The sequence below is a fragment of the Rhinolophus sinicus genome, linkage group LG13 (genome assembly GCF_036562045.2).
Source record: "Rhinolophus sinicus isolate RSC01 linkage group LG13, ASM3656204v1, whole genome shotgun sequence".
NCBI lineage: Eukaryota > Metazoa > Chordata > Mammalia > Chiroptera > Rhinolophidae > Rhinolophus > Rhinolophus sinicus.
The window spans coordinates 52,419,896-52,440,210 of NC_133762.1; the positions used below are offsets into that span (position 1 = coordinate 52,419,896).

The 20,315-nt window shown below is 37.5% G+C and overlaps 1 protein-coding gene across 4 annotated transcripts in view; it reads left to right on the forward strand.

Moving 5' to 3' along the window:
- The window catches only part of MACROD2 (mono-ADP ribosylhydrolase 2), a 2,106,080-nt gene that overhangs the window by 1,493,978 nt on the left and 591,787 nt on the right, over positions 1-20,315 (forward strand). For all 4 annotated transcript variants that reach the window (XM_074317443.1, XM_074317442.1, XM_074317444.1 and 1 more), the window contains exon 7: positions 8,571-8,601. In XM_074317443.1, coding sequence (XP_074173544.1) covers positions 8,571-8,601 — 31 coding nt within the window. The remainder of the gene's footprint in view (positions 1-8,570; positions 8,602-20,315) is intronic.

Genomic DNA, 20,315 nt, shown 5'->3' on the forward strand with positions numbered 1-20,315 from the left:
CATTAACAGTCTCCTTTAAATGACCTTGACCTTCAGTTTACTTAGCCTTGGTATGGGAGGTGCATTGATAGTATTTGCATTTTCCAGTGTGACTTGTTAAGGAAACAGCATCCTTTTGCTCTGTTCACCTGTGTAAGGGGCAGGGGTGTGTAGGAAGTAGAACCATTGATTCTTCTCTACTGTTGAAGAGATTTTACTATAAAAAAAATATTGGGAGAGGCTGTTTGCCAATATTTTCAAACTTTTAATTGTACTTTTTTTTTAATGCAATGGTTAAACAAGTTATTTTTATTTCTAGTAATGGGTCCTTCCAGGGTGTGTTAAGTATATAAAAGCATAGTCAAGAATGTTTATTGCAGCATTATTTGCTATCAAAAAGTTTGCAAACAACCTACATGTCCATCAATGTCATAATAATTACATAAACATAGGGTAGCCACACCAGACTAGTATATAGAGAATAGTATATAGCCATTAGAAATATGAAATAGATCAATATACACTGATATTGAAAATCTTTAAGATCTAACACCTGAAAAAAGCTAATCATAGAACATAAAACACAATGTATGTTCCAAAACATACATATAGAAAAATATAAATACCAGGGGTGCCAAAACAATGTATACAAGTGGACACTTCGGTCAATGTTGCTCAAGCAGTAGTTTGCTGTAATGTCTGGACACTGATGGTAACCATTCTGAGCACCTCTTGTAATTGCAGAAGTCACATGTGACTTGTATTCATGTTTTGTTATCAGTATATATTGAGTTTTAATGCAGTTTTTTCCTTTCTTCAAATGTGTATACATTTTTTGGCACCCTCTGTGTATGATTATGTTTTTTATATGCCATATAACTCAATTGTTAATTAATTAATTATTCAGCTGTCTATTGAGTTCCACACCCCGTTTTAGATGTAGATGATACAACAATAAGTAAAACAAAGGTCTTCAATGGGAGTTTGAAAGGAGGGGAGGGGCACTGAAGTTAAGGAGATAATGAATAAGTAAACAACTGTGTGTTGGTGGTGAGAAGAGTCATAAAGGGATGTCGGCAGTGTAAGGGAATACAGAGTAAGTTAGCTGGTGGCCAGAAAGAGCTTGTTTGAGGAGGTGACTCTTGTCCGGAGATCTGAAAGGAAGTGTGCTGGGCAGAGGGGACAGCAAGGCCAAGGCTCTGAAGCAGGATTGTGCTTTCTGTGTTTGAAGAATGAATGTAGGCCAGTGTGGCTGCAACTCTGTGAGCAAAGGGAAAAGTAGAAGGAAAGGAGGGTGGAGGGGAAGCCAGATCCCTGGGATCTTGGAGGCCATGCTCCTGATTGCAAATTTTATTAAAGTGTGATGAGAAGTGATTAGAGGATTGAGACCTAAGAAAGACAAAAAATGTAGATACATGGGGTGGGATGATGGGCACCATATTTTTGACTATGATGGCCTGGGAGGATTGTATTCTAGTTAAAACAGAGGAAGGGAGGGACGTGGCTATGGGAGAAAGTTCTCACGGCTGTCTGCCTACAGCTGTCTTGTTGAGCCTTTTGAGAATGTATTCATATGTTATTTGTATAATTAAGAAATATTAAAGGCAAAAAGATAGAATCAGTTATTCCTTACATAAAATAATAAATACCTGAGTAAGCATTCTTTTTTGTGACCTTCAACAAATTTGCTGTCTTATCTTTACTTTCCTCCATGTTTGTAAAAAGGGTGTAATATATTCTTTATCGTAGGACTGTTCATGGGAGTGAATCAGATAATATGCATAGAGCCCTTGGCTCAGTCACAGTGTGGTAATTCAAGAATGACAAGCTATTATTGTTGCCATGCTGCCACTCCCGTGTCCAAACACGATGAGGAATTCAGGATGATACAAAATTGCTTCTCTTTCACCTTTACCTTGAGTTATAGAGAAGGGTGAGAGGCTGCTTTATAGCATCATAGAATCTAATAGCTGCAGAAGCCATCTAGTCCAACACTGTTCCTTTTATAGATGGGAAAATTGAGGTGCTGAGGGGACATACTGTTGGCTCTCAAATTTATAGCTAGTAAGTGACCCTCAGCTCTTGCCTTCTGATTCAAATCTCTATTTACTGCATCTGTATTTCTTTAACTTTAAGCATCCATATTCTACCTTCTAGTGTGATAATTACCTGATATTTTAATATACTCTTTAAGTGTTTTGTTTTCAAAGGGAACTTTATATTTCCAACCTAAGTGGAAAACTATTATTTCTTGTTATAATACATTATAATAACATACAGTTTCAGCATGTTTATATTATGGCTATTACCACAGTCAAACTGTGTAACAGATAAGTCTGAAACTTAGTGATATACAGAAATAAGCAGGTCTTCATTGCATACATGCCAGTAGGTTGGTTGGGGCAAAGCTGACCTAGACTGGATTCAGTTGATCTGCTTCACTTGTCTCTCAGCCTCTCTGGACCAGAAACTGCATGAAGCATGTTCTACTCATGGTTATCCTCCAAAGGCAAGAGTGCAAAAGTTCAATCCTAAATGTTATGTCTATTATCCCATTGGCCAGACCAAGTCATATGCTCAAACCCCTCATCAGTGGGACAAGGAAAATACATCCTCCCCTAATGGAGGAACTGCAAAATCACATAACAAATGGTATAATAGAAGGTGGAATGAAGACTGGGGGAAAATAATGGAGTGTATAAGAATAATATGTATGTATTACATTGAAATCATTAGTGCCCATCTGTTTGCCACCTCAGAATATATTGCATACTCCCAGAGTTAGGCATATCAAACTTTGAGAAATATTGAAGTACACTGCATTCTGGATAAGGGGACTATGACACAGCCCACAATGCTGGTAACCAAACATCTAAAGATAAAAATGGTACCCTGAATTTTACTGATGCACATTTTCTCACAGTCTAACTTCTTTTAAAGTAGGATGCATTTTACAAACTGTAATATTTTACAGTCAAGCATAGTTGTGATGAGGTTTCACTGGTTGTCATTCCTGGTGGATTGACCGAACAGCTGCAAACCTCTGACTTTCAACCAACCAACCAACCAACCAACCAAGTAGGGACCATTTGAGGAGGAGGTATGTGTCTTGGATGCTGTCTGAAAGTTTCAGTTGGCAACAAAGAAGGAGACAATTTCAAAGCTTTAGAGAGATTGTTATGTTAGAGGCTTGGAAGAAAAGTTTAGAGTCAACAGTGAAGCACTTTTGAAGGACTGGATCAACAACACCACTCTTTTTGTTTCTTAACTTTTTTATTTGGGGAATATTGGAGAACAGTATTTTTCCAGGATGTCAAGTCGTTGGTTTTCAATCTAGTTGTGGGGGGCACAGCTCAGCTCCAAGTCAAGTCATTGTTTTCAATCTAGTTGTGGAGGGCGCAGCTCCCTGGCTCATGTAGGACTTGGGACTTGAGTCAGAGACCTTGGTGTTATGAGCACAGTGCTCTAACCACTGAGCCAACCGCCTCCCACCAGCGGCTCAGCTCCAAGCTCAAGCCATTGCTTCTCACTGGTCTGGTCCATGAACAATACCATTCTTGAGAGAGCAAGGGTAAAACTCTGGAAAATGTATATCTATGACTCTGTTGAAAAGTGATTCAGAAGTACTGGACTCTAAATGTGAGGAAGTTTTAGAAAAACATAACTTAACTCCTTTTTATCTGTGCTCTAGAGCAAGATGTGACTTAAGAAATTATCTAAATAAATCCAAAATAGCAATTTTAATAAGTACACAATAAAAATCCTAAATGATAAGAAATAATTTATTATATTTAACTTACCAAGCTTCCTCTTTGTTAGTGGTAAACGAAGTTCAACACAATATTGAAATTTCTTACAATTGTCAGCTTCCTTAATTCAGTGAAATGTGCTATATAATTAAAGGCACATAATTGTATATCAGGAATCATGCTTTTGCTTGCAAATATTGGAAAATATAACTGACTAAATAATAAGCGAAGTTTTGGCTCAGCAATTGAAAGATTCTAGAGGTGGGAGCACTTTACAGGTAGTTTATACCAACAGCTCAATGATGTCAGGTTCCCCATCTCTCCATTCTCATGCCTAAGGGAGACATTACTCAGCTCAGTCAACACATTCATTATGTAGCTGAGGGGGGTATCAGTCCTACTCAGATCACAAAGCTGCCGCATAAGCCATGAGTAGATGGTAATGGCCATTAATAAGGAGAAGAAGAAGTATTTCCCACTTTGAAGGAAGGCATGAACTAAGAATCAAGAGTCAAGGAAAAGTAAGTGATAGTTATGATGTTGGCTAGGGCTTTTTGCCCTGGTTTTGAGGTACTGTTATGGTTAAGACAAAGAAGGTTGAAGGGTATTTCCTTCCTTGCCCTCAAATTACTATCACAGAAATATAAGTGGAGAAAGACATTCAAGAGGATGGGAGACATAATATACAGCCTTAAAGATTTGTGTTTTTACAAATCTACTTGGAATCAACATGCTGGACCAAGGAAATTTTTTCCAGGTGGTGGCCTGATCTACAATTTTACAAAAGGAAAATCCTCCCTCATTCTCCATGTCTAATGATTATGTTTTTCACCCAAGAGAGCAAGTGCATGCTGATTTTGGGGAAAAACACAAAAACAAAACAACCCTGGATAAAAGTCAAGGGCTGTGAAGCAAGTTTCTGATGGCTATATGCTCAGAGCTGATTAGAGAGTTCTTGCTTCTGGGTCTTTCTGGAAGGAAAATCTGGAGCCTCACAAATTGGGCTGGTGATGTCATTCCCTGAGTTCTACAGGTGACTCTGAGTTATGTGCACTTAAAACAAACCAGACTAATTGGCCTGAGTTTTGGTATAATCTATCATTCTTCCATGGCAGAGGCCTTTTGTAGGAGGTGGTTATGTTAAATACAGCTCTGAAATAATGAAATCCCATGCTACTCACTTCTGGTGGCCCCATCAGAAATTTATTATAGTGAAGAACCAGACCATGTGCTGTAAAATCCCTTAGTTGAGCTCACTCGCTCACTCTTTTTTCCCTCAATCTCTCTTTGTCTCTTTCTCTATCTTTTAGATAATAAAAAGTGATTAATGGAGGAGATTTAGTTTGGATGAATGCAAAGTTGTTTTACATAATTTTTTTCTGTGATATAGTACTTCTATCTCTTTAAAAGGCTTTATCACTGCCTTTTTGTTTGAATTAATGCAATAATATTACCAAAGTTATCCTCTATTACATGACTGTTTGCCTTCACATGCAAGGCATCAATGTCATTATCAGGTAAAACTATTTGTCCTTGTTAAAACAGACAAGGCAGTTGGTACATTCAGACTCAATTATCAAGTTGCATGATTGATTCCAAGATAGAGCTGGGAGCTGAGGCAAATGAAAGTTGCCATTGACTGTTCCTTTTGTGCTCTCTCCTGCTTGATCTGATAGGAGAACGACTTATATAAATGGACCTTAGAAGGAAGCAGAAGGGTTAACTCAGATCAGTTCCCTATGAAGCAGATTCTGAGACAGAGTAGAGGGTGCAGGATGTTTACTAAGGTGTACCCTTGGGTTCAATGCCTGAAGAAGAGAGGGGAAGGAAACAAATGTGGGCAAAGGGAAAGATGAGTCGTAATACAGGTCCAGTGATGGTCCGCTGACCCCATGGGGTTCTGGAGATGGGAAGGTCCATCAGTGTTTCACTGAATTGAGTCAAGATGAACCAAGGCTTTTATACTCTGCATGTATTAGTTATGGGATGTGGGTTGTCCTGGGAAGGGGCATGGCCTTGAGTGAGATGACTCTTTGAATCTGAGGCAATACTTGAAAAGTCAATCCTTGACAGCACTGCTGGGGTCTAGGCCCTAGATTCTATGGCAATGGTCCTCAACCAGGGCTGATTTTGCCCCTTAGGACATTGACAATGTCTGCATGTATATGTTTTGCAATTAATTATCCTATCCAAGTATCAGTAGTGCTAAGGATGGGAAACCCTGCTCTAGAGCAACAACCCCCCACCCCCCGCTTAAAGTGGAGACTCAGTACCCCCAGCACAGTGCCCCCCACAGCATGAATCAAGGTATTACTGCTGTAAAACAGAATGCTCAGTGTTTCTTACTTTTCCTAATCCTCCCATAGACCCCTGGAGGGAGTCTCATCATTTCTGTTTGCTGATGAGGAAACTCCTGCTCAGAGCAGTTAAGTAAACATTTCAACAGGGTGAACTGGAAGGACACCCACTGGGAGTTAAAGTGGACTTGCTTATTGAAAACATTGTGGTATCCTCTAGCTTTTGCTTGATGGCTTCAAACAGCAGGTCTCAAAGTTTTCTCTTTGTCTACTGCAAGCACAAGATGGATGGTGTTTGCATGTTCGGTTTACTCCTATGAAATTCCTGGGGCAGGAGCTGTAAACTTACCTCTCTCTACCTCATTTAAAAGGCACTGTGGGACATGAGTGAGCATGACACACATTATAGGGCTGACTGACTCCTCTTAATTTGTGTTTTTAAGTAGGCCATTCCTGTACTCTGATCCCTTACTATTAGTAACAAATTGCTTATAGTAGCTTGCAATTGATTTTCACACTGAGTAAGACCTGTTGATAGTCTTGGTGAATGCCTGTAGAGACGCCACTATTTTCAGGAGAATTTGCTTCATACTGTTTCTTCATGGTCTGTGTCATTGTGTGGATTGAGTCATTCAAGAACATTCTTCAGATCTTATTGTCATCTCAAGAATTAACTCATTAATTCATTTAAAAACTAACTCATGCTCCATTCCAGAAACTGTCTTATTTTCTTGTTAGAAACAGTAGCATGTACTAGTAAAGGAACAGAAAAAAAAAAATCTGTTATTTTGCAGACATATAGGTGAATTTAACAGAATTAATTATTCTTTGTTTATTTAAATTAAAATTTATTGGGGTGACAACTGTTGGTAAAGTTACATAGATTTCAGGTGTGCAATTCTTAATACATTATCTTATTATTCTCTCTAAAACAAAATCACATAAATTGTGACTTTTTAAAGAGGACATCCATGCAAAGGGAATAAATGTACAATCTATGAAAACATTAAAGAAAATAAAATGTAGAACATTTAACCCAAAGTTGCAAAGATAAAAGACAGATATTTCATTATTATTGAGCTCAGTAATAATGTTAATTATTACAGTCAACAGTAGCTGCAGTTTTTAGATCCTCTGGGGCAGTATCAGTCACTTTTACAAAATTTCTGTCATTAATTCACACAGTATATTTCTATATTGTGGATGTTATCATCTTTATTTTCAATTGAAAAATACAAAGACCAGGAGGATGAAAACAGCTTTCTTAACTTTACACAAAGGTAAATTGGCAGAGGACAGTGCCAGGCTCAGATCACTTTCTACTGTAAGAAGGCCTAACTTAGAGTTAACTATATATTTACATTTGTTCATTTACTTTTTCAATCAAATTATTTAAACATTACTAAGTACAATATGGTGTCTTAGTTAGTTAGGGCTGCTATAACAATTTGCTGTAGATTGGGTGGCTTAAAAAAAGAAGCATTTATTTCTCACGGTTCTGGAGGGTAAGGAGTGCAAGATCAAGGTACCAGCAGATCGAGTGTTTGGAGAGGGCCTACTTCCTTGTTTGCAGACAGCCTTCTTCTCATTGTACCCTCTTGTGGTGGAAAGCAGAGGGTGCTAGCTAGCTCTTCCTCTTCTTATAAGAACACTAATTCCATCACGGGGGCTCCATGCTAATGGCCTAATTAAACCCAAATGCCCCACCTCCAAATACCATCACAATAGGATTTCGACATATAAATTTGGGAAAACACAAACATTCATTCCATAGCATATGGTATAAGCAGTGGTGTTCTAGTAAATGTTTCAAAAAATGACTGAAAAATGGGTATGTATGTATATTAGCTTTTTTTTTTTTAATTTTACTGATAAAAAGAATGTGTAGTACACAAATATGAGAATAAACTATGAAGTATCCTTTATTATAAATGTTGTATAGTCAACTGATTATTACAGAACACTTTCATTAAATTTTATCCAAATTATATATTCATAGCCAACCTGTGGTTTCTATTGACCCACACGTTTAGTCTAACTTGAATATTGATTGATATTTTCAGACTTTAAGCCATCAAGATGACATCACTTACATGGAGCTGGGACAAAATACTCAGTATTTCCACCACATACATAGGATACACCTAAGTAATCTCAAGAGCATAGGTGATAATAAAATGTGGTAAAATAATTAGGAAGTGATAGATGATTTCTGAGTATTTGTTTTAGCTATAACTTATTTTGTTATGGGTTTATGTGATTTAATTTCTTAATAATAACTGTGTTTAACAATTGGTTCACAAGATTCCTGAAAATTTAACAGTGGACTCTTGTGAGCGGGTATGATTGCCGGTAAGAAAAAGTTTTCAGTGAATCCAATATACCTGTTTCTATAATATCTCCTACTCCAACTGAGTAGGGTTTCAGAGCTCTGAGTATGTGAGGACATCCCATTATCAAGCAAAATAGATGTTGAAATAAATGGTGTCAGGGTCCACAGAGTTGTTCTTTTAAAATTTATTGTTATTTTATTTTTTTTCCACAGGCATTTCCCTGCATTTCAACAGGTATTTATGGTAAGTAATCTAACTTTTGATAATGTTCGTATTTCATTATTTTGTTGTTAAGGGTGAGGTTAACAGGAAAAATAAGAGGTTCTCTGATGGACAGTTTACAATTTAAAGAGATTCAAAGTGTAGGTCAAATCCCATTGAGACAGCTCAAGAGGCTATTTGGATAGTCTTTTGTATCATTGAATGTTGTTGTACTAGATACTATGGGTAATGCTTAGCTATACTGTGGCTTAATGTCTTTTTTAAAAGTTTTTGCTCTAGTAAGATTTGACCTCTAATAGTGTTTCCTTTAATAAAGTCAGGTTTTTCTTAGATAAATCATAATGCATGTAAAAACCTAGCGTTATCACTTTGTCACGAATTACAAAATAATAGAAACATTAAAATGCACATGCATACATATATGTAAATGTTTAAATTAAAAAATCCAAAGAAGTGACTGTTAATAAAAACAAATAATTTTAATAAAGCACAAACTTTTTTTTAGTATCGATGGATTGTTTTAAGTAGTGATGGAAGCAAATGTTTTTATAATCACTTGTTTTCACTTTCCTAAAGCTCTCTAAAATATTCTTCTACCTACAATGATGTTTTCTTATGCATTTTCCTCAGGCTATTAATAAATCTGGTTTACAATACTAAGGTAAAATGAAGTTTATTTGTCATTTTAGGGTTTTCTGATCAAGCCAAGTAGATTACAAACTTTCTGGGCTCAAACATAGAGACTCTTAACTGGAAAATAAAATATGTGAGAATGTAAATAAATAGTTTAAGGTCATTACTATAAGGGAGGGATACTGTCTTGTGGGGCGGCATGTTGGACCTCTGGTCCTGCTCCCCACATAAGAACGCAGGATATGGCTAGGCCAAAAAGGAACACCCACGGAGACATAGATAGGGGAGTCATACCACTATATTCTTTCTGGTGGCCGATAGAGATGCACGCAATAGTAGCCACACGATCCGCAGTCCACCATTCACTTCTCAGCCTGCCAACCAACCAACCAATCAACGCAGCCCAGCAGTTATATCAGTAGCCAAATGTTTAACTGGTTACAGCTGATGGCCAACCAATCACAGTTGATGGCCATTTACCACCCGAACCAGCACCTCTCCACGCAAGGCCGAGAGCCTGGAAACTGCTCTGTGGGACACTGTCCCCACAGATACTTAGATTCATGTTATAGGAGGATTTATTTCTCCTAACCTGTTAATTCGTTTGAAGGTTTTGGGGAGAACACAATGGAAAATGTAGGCCTGAATCAAATTAATGGGGAAGGATTCATTTACACTATTTAATAATTTAAGGCATGCCCTTTTTCTCTCTCGATTCCATTACAGACTATCTTTGTAGAAGCACAGTGGACACTGGGCTAAACTGGACCATCTGCACCATTATGCCTTTCATGGCCATTCTTTCTGCCTCACAGATACCCAGTTAGAACTCTTAAATATTTGCTTATAGGAAGCATCACATGCAGTTTTACCTGGTCAAGATCCCACATCTTCATTTCACCCTGTCTAGAGTCAAATCAGATTCCATTGCCGAAATGGTTCTCATTTTGAGAAAGTTCTCTGATGACAATCTTGATTTACCTTGACAAAAAAACAAAAATCCAGCTGCCAAAAACTATACTATGCACATCATTTTCTATGTTTATTACCTTGTCATATTATCGATATCTGTTTTGTCTCTGAGAATCTTATGGTAAAGTGCAAAAAATTTCAAAAGGTGAATTAAACATGATATAAACAGAAAAGGGGAATGCAGCAGGAAAAGAAAATGGAAAAGTAAAAGAAAATGAGAAGGGACACTAAAATTAGAGACTCCAAGAGAGGACAGTAAAAACTAAATCAAACCTAAAGTGGCCTTTGGTTAATTTTAATCCCTGGAAGACAGGGATTTATCCTCAGAGAGAGTTCTATAGCTCCAAATATAACATCTGGTTTAGTACTCCATTGTGTTGGGGGGGGAGCGAAGTATTGAACACTGTTGAGTAGGGCATTGATAGAGTCACATAGCCCCTGGCTTGGAGGATAGCCACCAGACAAGCTTAATGAATTTTCACAATATCAGGTCAAAATATATAGTTTTCAAGTGCTGGCTACTCAACTCTTTTCCTCCTCTATTTTTTTGAGTAAATCTAAAACTGAGGTTGATAACCATGAAGTCAGGGGCCATGCTGCCTTTGGGGAGCCTCAATGGAGCTTGAGGCCTGAATTTATTTTTAGCTCCATGAGATCCTGTTTTAGAAACTTTTAGATTACTCCAGTTCTCTTTAGTTTGTGGACAATTTAGCATTTTGCAACTTGAAAATTACTTCATGTTCCTTGTGAAGTTGTAGCTTTCTGATTAGTCCTTAATTTTCTCCTAGTACGCATCTATTGTAGATCGGTTGTTTCCTTGGTCTTATTCAGAACCCTGCTTTGTCTCTTCTAGTATCCATATCAGTTTTACTTTTATCTTTATTTATTGGGATTTGGAATAATACTTTATTTAAAGAAAATAGTCCACAGCTAAATGGAAAAAAAACAGAAAATAAAAAGCAAGCAAACAAAACTCCCAACACTTTGTAAGTCATCCTAGAATGGGTTTAAAATAGTCTCCTGGTTCCAGTCCTTCCCCTTCTTATTCCAAATTCTAAACCTTACTAAATTAATTTTTCTAAAATATCACATGGTGCGTGTTTCACATCTGCTCAGAAGACTTTGATCGTATTCAATTACTTGCAGGTTAATGCCCACCTTTTCTAGACTGAACAATAGACACTTTATGTATCTCCCTAAACTAGTGCTTTCAAAATTTGTGAAGAGGGGGGAAATACTTTTTTTGAGTATGTGAACTGATGTGCCAAAATTTTTATATGTACCTTTGCTTTTGCATCTTTAAAAGGGGGATTCATTTTGCAGTATTTCCTAAAGTTATTTGACCACAGAAATTATTATTCGCTCAACCTTTATCAGGACTAGCGTTTTCTCCAGAACATAGTTTGAGAAATTTCTTGGCATCCACCTATCATGGACACACTTTTTGTTACCTACAAATGAGCTGATACACATACACATACTTGTTCACCAAACTCACACACAGCATCACCACCACTGCTCTCTACCCTAATCCCCAAACAAAAACACATCACATATACTTATAGAGGTTGAAGCTTGATCTCTGAGAAGTCTCCCTTGAATATTCTGACTTTTGGTGGTTATTATATCTTTTGAAATCTTTCAGCATTTGCAATCTGGACAATTAATGACTGTTCCCTCATATTGTTCTATGGCTTTTTGTTTATATATCCTGTGTTCACAACCACTTTGTAATTCTTTAATGAGCAGGGATTCATTTGTGCATATTCTGTGCACACTCGGTGGCTAGCATTGTGTCTCTAAGAGAAGCTCAGCAAATATTTGCTGTTTTATGACAACAATAATGATTACAACCCACGTTGTTACCTAACTGAAGATACAAAAAAAAAAAAAAAAATCAGAATTATTGATTGGCAAAAAGCCACCCATTTGATATTTTCTTAATGGGCAAATATATCTATTTTTAGAAAAAACAAATGTGCTTCGAAAAAACATTGTCAAGCTGGAAATGGTATTTGTAGGCATGGCAGTGTCCACCTTGGCAAGGTGAAATGAAAACACGAGAACTTGTTCAGTTAGACAAAGTGAATATAGTATTTAATGTCATTTAAGAAAACTGTGTTGTTTATTATGGCCCACAGGACAAAGGGTGGTCAGGGAGGTACAGGTTGCCCTGAGCCCCTATCCTGACTTCTGGCATGCCCTAGTGCCAGACCATGTCCCCACCTGCTGTAATTTTTCTGATACCTGTTTACTTTGGATTTACCTTCACTTTTAGATTTATGGCCCACAAACCCAATGTAACTCTAGTACTACCACAATACAATTTTGACTGCGGTAGAGCCATCTTTTGAAGGAGTTTGTTTATTTAATTGCCAAGGTGATCTCAGGCCAGGTCAGTTTCAACAGTAAGCATTCCCATTTCATGGAAACTCAGACGTCATAACCACATTCAATGTATGTGTAGAGGACTTGGTGTATACTGGTTCTTTGGGGCTCAGAACCAGAGTGGAAGCCAGTTACTCTCCCAGCCTCTCCCCCTTCGTCAGCCTTTCAAAAACAAGTCCCGATGGCCCCAAACCAGCTGTATCTTTTTGCAAGACACAGACTGAAGAATATCTACCATGTGACTCTGCCCAATTTAAAGGAGAAAGACAATGGGAGCAGGCCCTGCCTGCTTTGAAGTTCCCCTAGAAGAGGAACCAGACTTTTCCACTCTAACTTTCAGCGACCACTGGTGCTACTCCAATGTAATGTTTCCAGGATGGTTCCACAGGGCACCAGACCTCCTGCTTACACTCAGGATGAAAAGCCACATTTGGTAAAATACCAAAGGAAGGCCTGTGTTACTTTTAGAAAAACAAATCCAGATGAGGTTTAAAGGGGCTCTAAACTCAGATTCCAGTGAAAGGTTTGAATTGGCCGCTAAGCTAGTCTCAGAGGGACAGATTTGAACTTCCCTGATGGACATTTCAGATCTTGTGCATGCCTTCTGCCCTTTGAGCCTGACTTGGACACTCTGGTGCTAATAAGTTTAACAAAAGAGGCTAGACATGATACATAGCAATGGAATTTTTACTGAGAAGTCAAGAGCACAAATAATTTCAGTTCATTTTATGAGAGTCAATATAGTTAACAGAAATGAGGTCCAGGTGGAAAATTGTATCCCTTGAGTAATTGGGAAAATATTCTCTCTGGAGAAAAAGAAAAATCTTGAATCTTGCTTTCCAGGTACGGGTGGTGTTTTTAGAGAAGGAATTTCAGACATTGAGTTATTGGCTGGAAATTTGTGGAAAAAATTTAAGTACAGCATAACTCAGCTATAGCAGCTTCTATATTTATTCATTATATTTCTGTTACCAGTGTGGAAGGCCTGTTTCTATCAGATCACCTGGTCTCCCTGTGTTTTCCATGAAATGCTGCCAGGACACAACTTCTAATTGAATCCCTCATTTGCATTCAGGTTTGCTCTTCTGCTTCTAACTGGTAAAAAGGAGACCAACACATGTTTTGTTAATTTTATATCTACTTATTTTTATCACTATATCTGTCTAAATTCACAGACATGACTTGGAAAGAAACCAAGGCATTCTCCAACTGCAGTGCTAGGGGCATGCCCTCTATCAGCTTTAAATGCTGACAGATTTCAGAGGGTGTGACAACAGAATTGCTGCGCAGCTCTGGGCTTGCTGGAAGAGTTACCTTATGTAACACATTTGGAAACCAGAGCAAAATTGACAAAAATGTGTATCCCTCCCTTTCATCCCCCTGACAACTCTCCCCCTCCCTCTTGCTTTCTTCTCTTCCCTTTGATATTTCCATTTGCTTTGAAAACTTCCTTTCAGGTGGTCTAATGATGACGCTTCTCTTTCTCATAAATTCCTTTCTCTGACTCCCTATGTTTTTTTGTCCTGGTCATGTTATTCCCACTACATGAAGCATTGTTCTTGGCAAGCCTTGAGTTAATTGCTGGTCCTCAAAGCAAAATAACATTAGAATCAGTGTAACTTGCTTTTCTTTGGGAAAATGAAATACCGCCCAAAGTATGGGCCAAACCCATCTTAATTATATCACATTTGAATATTATTTTATGAGCTGAATCCTATGAAGCCCTGGAGAAAAAGCTTAACAGACAACAAAATTCTAGCTATTAAAATGTTTGAAACCCCCTTAGTGCTTACCATTTGAATAGACAGTTTTAGAAAATACATTCACACATGTACACATTTACGCACTCATCTCACAAAATGTGGTACAAACTCCCCTCTTGCTCTAAGACATAGATATTAAATAATAAAAAGACATGCAACTAAGAAACCAAAAGTACTATCTTTGCTCTGGAAAATAGTCTCAAGTTTCTAGCAACAAAACGTGCTACTAGTTCAGCTTACATAACAATGGCAGTGAGATCCAAGGGCAATGTTCCCCCAGGGATCTGCCAAAAGAAATGAAAATCCTGGAAACAGCTTTCTGGTTGGTAATGCAGATGCGATGAGAAACCAGTGTCATTCTCCCAGGTGTTCTTTTGAAACTGAACAATTTTAGGACTTAATTAAAATACTAAATGTTTCAAAAATAATAAAGATTACAATTTTATTACTGTTTCTGAGGTCTGCGTGCCTATTTCCTCGCAGCTGTGTCCAGGTGAAAGTGAGACTCAGGACTAGAAGGTACAAATGAATTCTAACCCACCCCTTCATCAGAGGCTGCCACTTATTATTACGCTACATTTTAAAAAAGATGTCTTTTCTTATAGAAGAAGTGTTAAAACATTAAACCTTTTAAGGAAATAGAAAAACCACTTCAGTAAATCACAAAGCCTCCCATTTAGTAGTAACTCTGGGAATATCTTTCACCCATGTTGAAAAATAGGAGCGCTATCAAGACGTTCTCCACATAGAACTGTTAGGGTGAGTCTAAGAATTGACCACACTTTTGGTTTGATCAGTGAGTTAATTTCCATGTACTTGCTCAGTTTTCTCATCTAGTCTTTAATGGCATTTCTTTTTCTTGCTTCTTATACATACTTGTATCTAAAGGGTCAATTTAAATGAACATATCTCAGCTCTTTTTAAAAAGGACTTCAACAATAATTTTGACAGTTCCTAGAGAAGTCAAGTATGCTTAGCTCTTTAGGACAATGATTTTCATGTCAAATCCTTTTTAGTCAGTGATTCTATTTTTAAAATGCATCTTGAAATGCATTTGAAAGGCACTGTATTAGTTAGGGTGAAGCTAAGCAGCTGTAACAAAGAGACTTAGTGAATGACTAAGTGAATGGAGTGGCTTAGTGAACATAGAATTTTATTTCTCTCTATGATAACAGTTCCAAGTGCGCATTCTGCTTATGGGAGAATTTGTTCCACTCTGTCACTCAAGGAGCCAGGAATCTACCATGGTGTTAAGTAGTTGCTCTGCCTTCCTTAAAGCATTGTTCTCATAGAATTACCTATCCTGATCCCTGCAAAAGAATCACATAGAATAGGCACATGCCTTATTTTATGGTCCCTGGATTCAAAGTAGCATACATCACTTCTACCTATCATCCATGGGAGAGCAATTGGTCTTATGACAAACCTAACTATGAAAGAGCTTGGAAATTTAGTCTAGCTTGGAATCCACATGCCTGACTATAATTCCATTATGTGGGAAAAAGGAGACATTGAATTACGATGAACTTCTAGATAGCATCACTGTTAGATTGACCATAACCCAGAACACTAACATCATCAAATGCTGGCAAGGTTGTGGGAAAATAGGAGCTTTCATGTATTGCTATTGGAAATGTAAAGTGGTACAGCCACTTAAGAACACAGATTGGCAGTTTCTTAAAATCGTATTTTTGCCATATGGTTCAGCAATTACACTACTTGGTATTTACCCAGATGATTTGAAAGTTTATGTCCATACAAAACCCTGAACAAATGTTTACAGCAGCTTTGTTCATAATTTCCAAAATTGAGAAGCAACCAATTTTCAGTAGGTGAATGAATAAATAAACTGTGGTACATCTAGATACTGGAATGTTATTCAGCACTAAAAAGAAATGAGTTATCAAGCCATGAAAAAACATGGAAGAACCTTAAATGCGTATTCCTAAGTGAAATAAGCCAGTCTGAAAAGGCTATGATTCCTACTATGTGACATTTTGGAAAATGCAAAACTGTAGAGACAATGAAAAAAGCAGTGCTAGCCAGGGGTTGGGATGGAGGAAAGAAGAATAGTCAGAGCACAGAGGATTTTTAGGGCAATGGAATTATTTTGTGTGATATAATGATGGATATATGTCATTTTACTTTTGTCCAGTCCCATAGAATGTACATGAAGTGCACACCCTAAGAAAAACTATAGACTTTGAGTGATTATGGTGTGTCAATGTAAGTTCAACTTTTCTAACAAAGTACCACTCTGGTGCCTACTCTTGATAATGGGGGAGGCTATGCATGTGGGGGGATAGGTAGTATATGAGAAATCTCTGTACCTTCTTCTCAATTTTGTTGTCAACCTAAAACTACTCTAAAAATTTGTGTCTTCAAAAAGATGATAGATAGATAGACAGATAGATAGATACAGATAGCTCTCCAATGGTGGGGAAGGCTGTTGACCTGCTCTGTTCACTCCAGAGACCAGACTCTATCATACCCTCATTTCTACTTTTTACTTACTGGAAAGAATTATTTCACTTAGATTTTAAGATGATAACAGAAGAATCAGTCAATAACAGAGTCCAGTCTTTTAGATATATAAATTTTAAGCATTTTATTAAAATATAATTTGCATAACATAAAATCCTTCCTTTTAAAATGATTTTAATAGATTCATAGAACTGTGCAACCATTCTCATAATCAAATTTTAGAAAATGTTCACCACCCATAAAAGAAACCCCATATTAACTGTAATTCCTCATTCCCTTCTCCCATATTTAGGCAAATAATAATCTCCTGGTCTCCATAGCTTTGCCTGCTCTGGATATTTTATATAAATGGAATCATAAAATATGTGGTCTTTTGTGACAAAGCTCTTTCAGTTAGCATATTTTCAAATTTCATCCATGTTGTAGCATTTATCAGTAATTTTTCTTTCTATTTTTCCATTGTATGGATTTACCACATTTTGTTTATCCACTCATCAGTTAATGGATATTTGCATTTTTTCTACTTTTTGGCTATTATAATGCCAAACAGTTAATTTAGGTATATGTATATGTCTAAATGTATAAATAGTAACTGTGATACAGTGGTGTTGTGTAGTTAAATTTTAATCATCCTGAAACAATCCACATTTTCATTCTTTGGCTGCCCATTTTCTTTCAAGCCTCTTCAAAGTCTACATTTGCTTCATGATTCTGGTGTCATGCTTGCCTGGGTGGCAATGCAGGTTTCCCCTGTTACTATGTATGATCAGTTTATGAGTATAACTGATAAGTTCTCTTAGAGTACCAAAGAATAATGGAGAAGGAGGCACACAGCAATATGACTATGGGCATGGGTTTTAGGGCCCCATTGATCTAGATTCAAATTCTGAGTCCATCTCTAATTAGCTGTGTGTCCTCAGTCAAGTTGCTCTCTCTCTCTCTCTCTCTCTCTCTCTCTCTCTCTCTCTCTCTCTCTAGGCTTCAGGAACCTCAGTTGTCAAATAGGGACCTATAACATAGTTTGCTGTAAGATTAAATTAGATAGTACATTGAAGTGCTTATCATGGTATCAGATACATAGCGATGAACATTTAATAATTATTACTATTATTGTTAGCAATAATTTTCATTTTTGCTACTATTGTTATCATTATTACTCTCCCTCTGGAGTCTGAGTTCCTTTTGGAGTTTTGAGTATTTTATTCACTCATATCACCTAGATTCTAGAAGAGTGTCTACACTGTTGCGCAACTAATTTAATATTTGAAAGAGGCTTTATGTGGGCTCTGAATGACACCAGTCAACAGTCTCTTATCAAGAGAGCCACCTTGCTTTCTTTTGGATTGCTTCTGCTCTTTCTTTGAAAGTCAGTTGTCACCTCTCAGCCACCTCTGTGTCCTGTGGTTAAGCTCTGTGAGATTAATCATCTGGAAATGAAGCCTGTTTGTAACATCACACCATGCATTCTATATCACACTAGCCATAACCACTGTAGCCTATTGTTTAAAAACTAAAGTCAACTTATTTCAGCAATTCCAAGCTCACTACAGTTTATCTAAGCTCTAAGAATGAAAACATTTTGTTTTGTCTGTATGTAAACAGAAGCTTTCAGTGATAAGGGAGACAAAGTTATTGTTATTTGTGGTGTCAAAAATAAAATTCCATGTCATAAGACAGTATATTCTTATGGACAAAACCAAATTGTGGTACTGTAAGATAGCTTTCACATGCATCCTTCCTAGGAAACCTTGGGAGGTAGATAACAGTTATTCTGCCACTTGGCTTGAAGAGGGAAAATGTCCAATGCGAGTTTTTCATTTCCAAAAACACCCAGAAAGTTTGCACAGTTTTTCATTTGTAAGATCGTAGACTTTTTGGAATGGAAGACATTTTAGATATCATGAGGAGCTACCTGTCTCAGCTCCTTATGCTTGGCAGGGAAAAATGAGACCCAGAGTTGTTGTTTTTTTCCCTAGCCACACCCAACTAGTTCCTGTGATAACTGAGATCAGATTCACTGGTATCGGTTTGGGAATCAGGAGGATATGAAATTATAGTCCAGGATGGTCCACTCACTAACCTCTACGTTGAACCTCAGTTCCAAGTTTCCTCATATATTAGGTGGAAATAATATTAATATATATCTTCTTTTATTAGAAGAAAAACAAAAAAGAGTTGAACTAAGGCTCTTCCAGAACAGAGTCCCAAAGACTTATCCCAATAAGGGTCATGACTCCCGTACTTCCTTTTAGACCTCTGCTCTTACCCCTGCCTCTTCTACCCATGCTTCTTCTTATAGCCACATCATTTTTATAGGAATCATCCCACACCAGGCCATTGGGTTCACCATCAGCAGCATGTGAAGACTGAATTAATATAGGAAGTGCCTGCACATCAATAAGTCTTTGCATCATATCAGTGACTCTTCTACTTTATCATCAAAGCCCCTTTAAAGATGAAGTTTGATGCATCTGTAACTGCCTTGGGGTACCAGGGCATAGTCTATGCAAGTGAGGAATTATTTTTTTAATTGAAATCTCACACTATATTCTAATGCATAAATATAATGTAATCTAATTCGTTAAACAAACACTTTACATTACTTACCTTTTAAGTAATTTTACAACCCTCTTTCAATAAATCTTATAAAATTAACCCTCAGGCAGGTGTCCACCCTGTGCCTCAGATGCCTCAGACATACTGCCAATGCCCTATTTTAAAGACCAGGCATTCAACCAACCTTACAAATGTCATCCCTTGCATAAAATTACAGGAATTTGGGAAAGTGATCACTAGCAGCTCAGGGGCCCTCAGATTCTGCAAATTCTGAATCCTTTAGCAAGCTAGGAAGATCTGCTGGCACTGCTATAGGAAAAGGTTAGCATCCTAAATTATTGTCTCTCAATTTTTTTTCAACTGTGCAATATTTTATCCCCTCATCCATAATGAAGGAGAAGTGCACAGAGTTGCTGTTTTCCCATGTTGTATAGGGAAGAAAATTAAGACTCATCATTTTTTTCATCATTCATAAAACAAAGAAAATATGCCTCATTGCTAGGATAAAACAGGGATCTGCATCAGGGCAGCTGGGAAATGTAAAAGTACTTGACTTGAAATTCGTTTTTTAGATCTCTGCACATGCTGAAGGCATATTGGTACCTGAGAATAGTGTGTGTGTGTGTGTGTGTGTGTGTGTGTACACATACATGCAGACATGTATGTATAGGAAGTATCCTAGTCTAGCTTTTCTCCCAGCAGATCTCACTCAAAACTATCTGTCCAGCCCTGGGGTAAGGTAAGAACTAGAAAACATGGTGAGTATGTTGGAAATGCCAAGAACCTGGAGTGAGTGGGCTGGCAATCTCATTTCAGGGCAGCCATTCCCAGGCAGAAGGAGACTGGCTAGAGGGTTAACTGGGGCATACAGACCAATATATACCTAGGAACATCCTTTGCTTTCCTGTTCTTTCCACTTAGTGTTCTTTGCTTTCATTC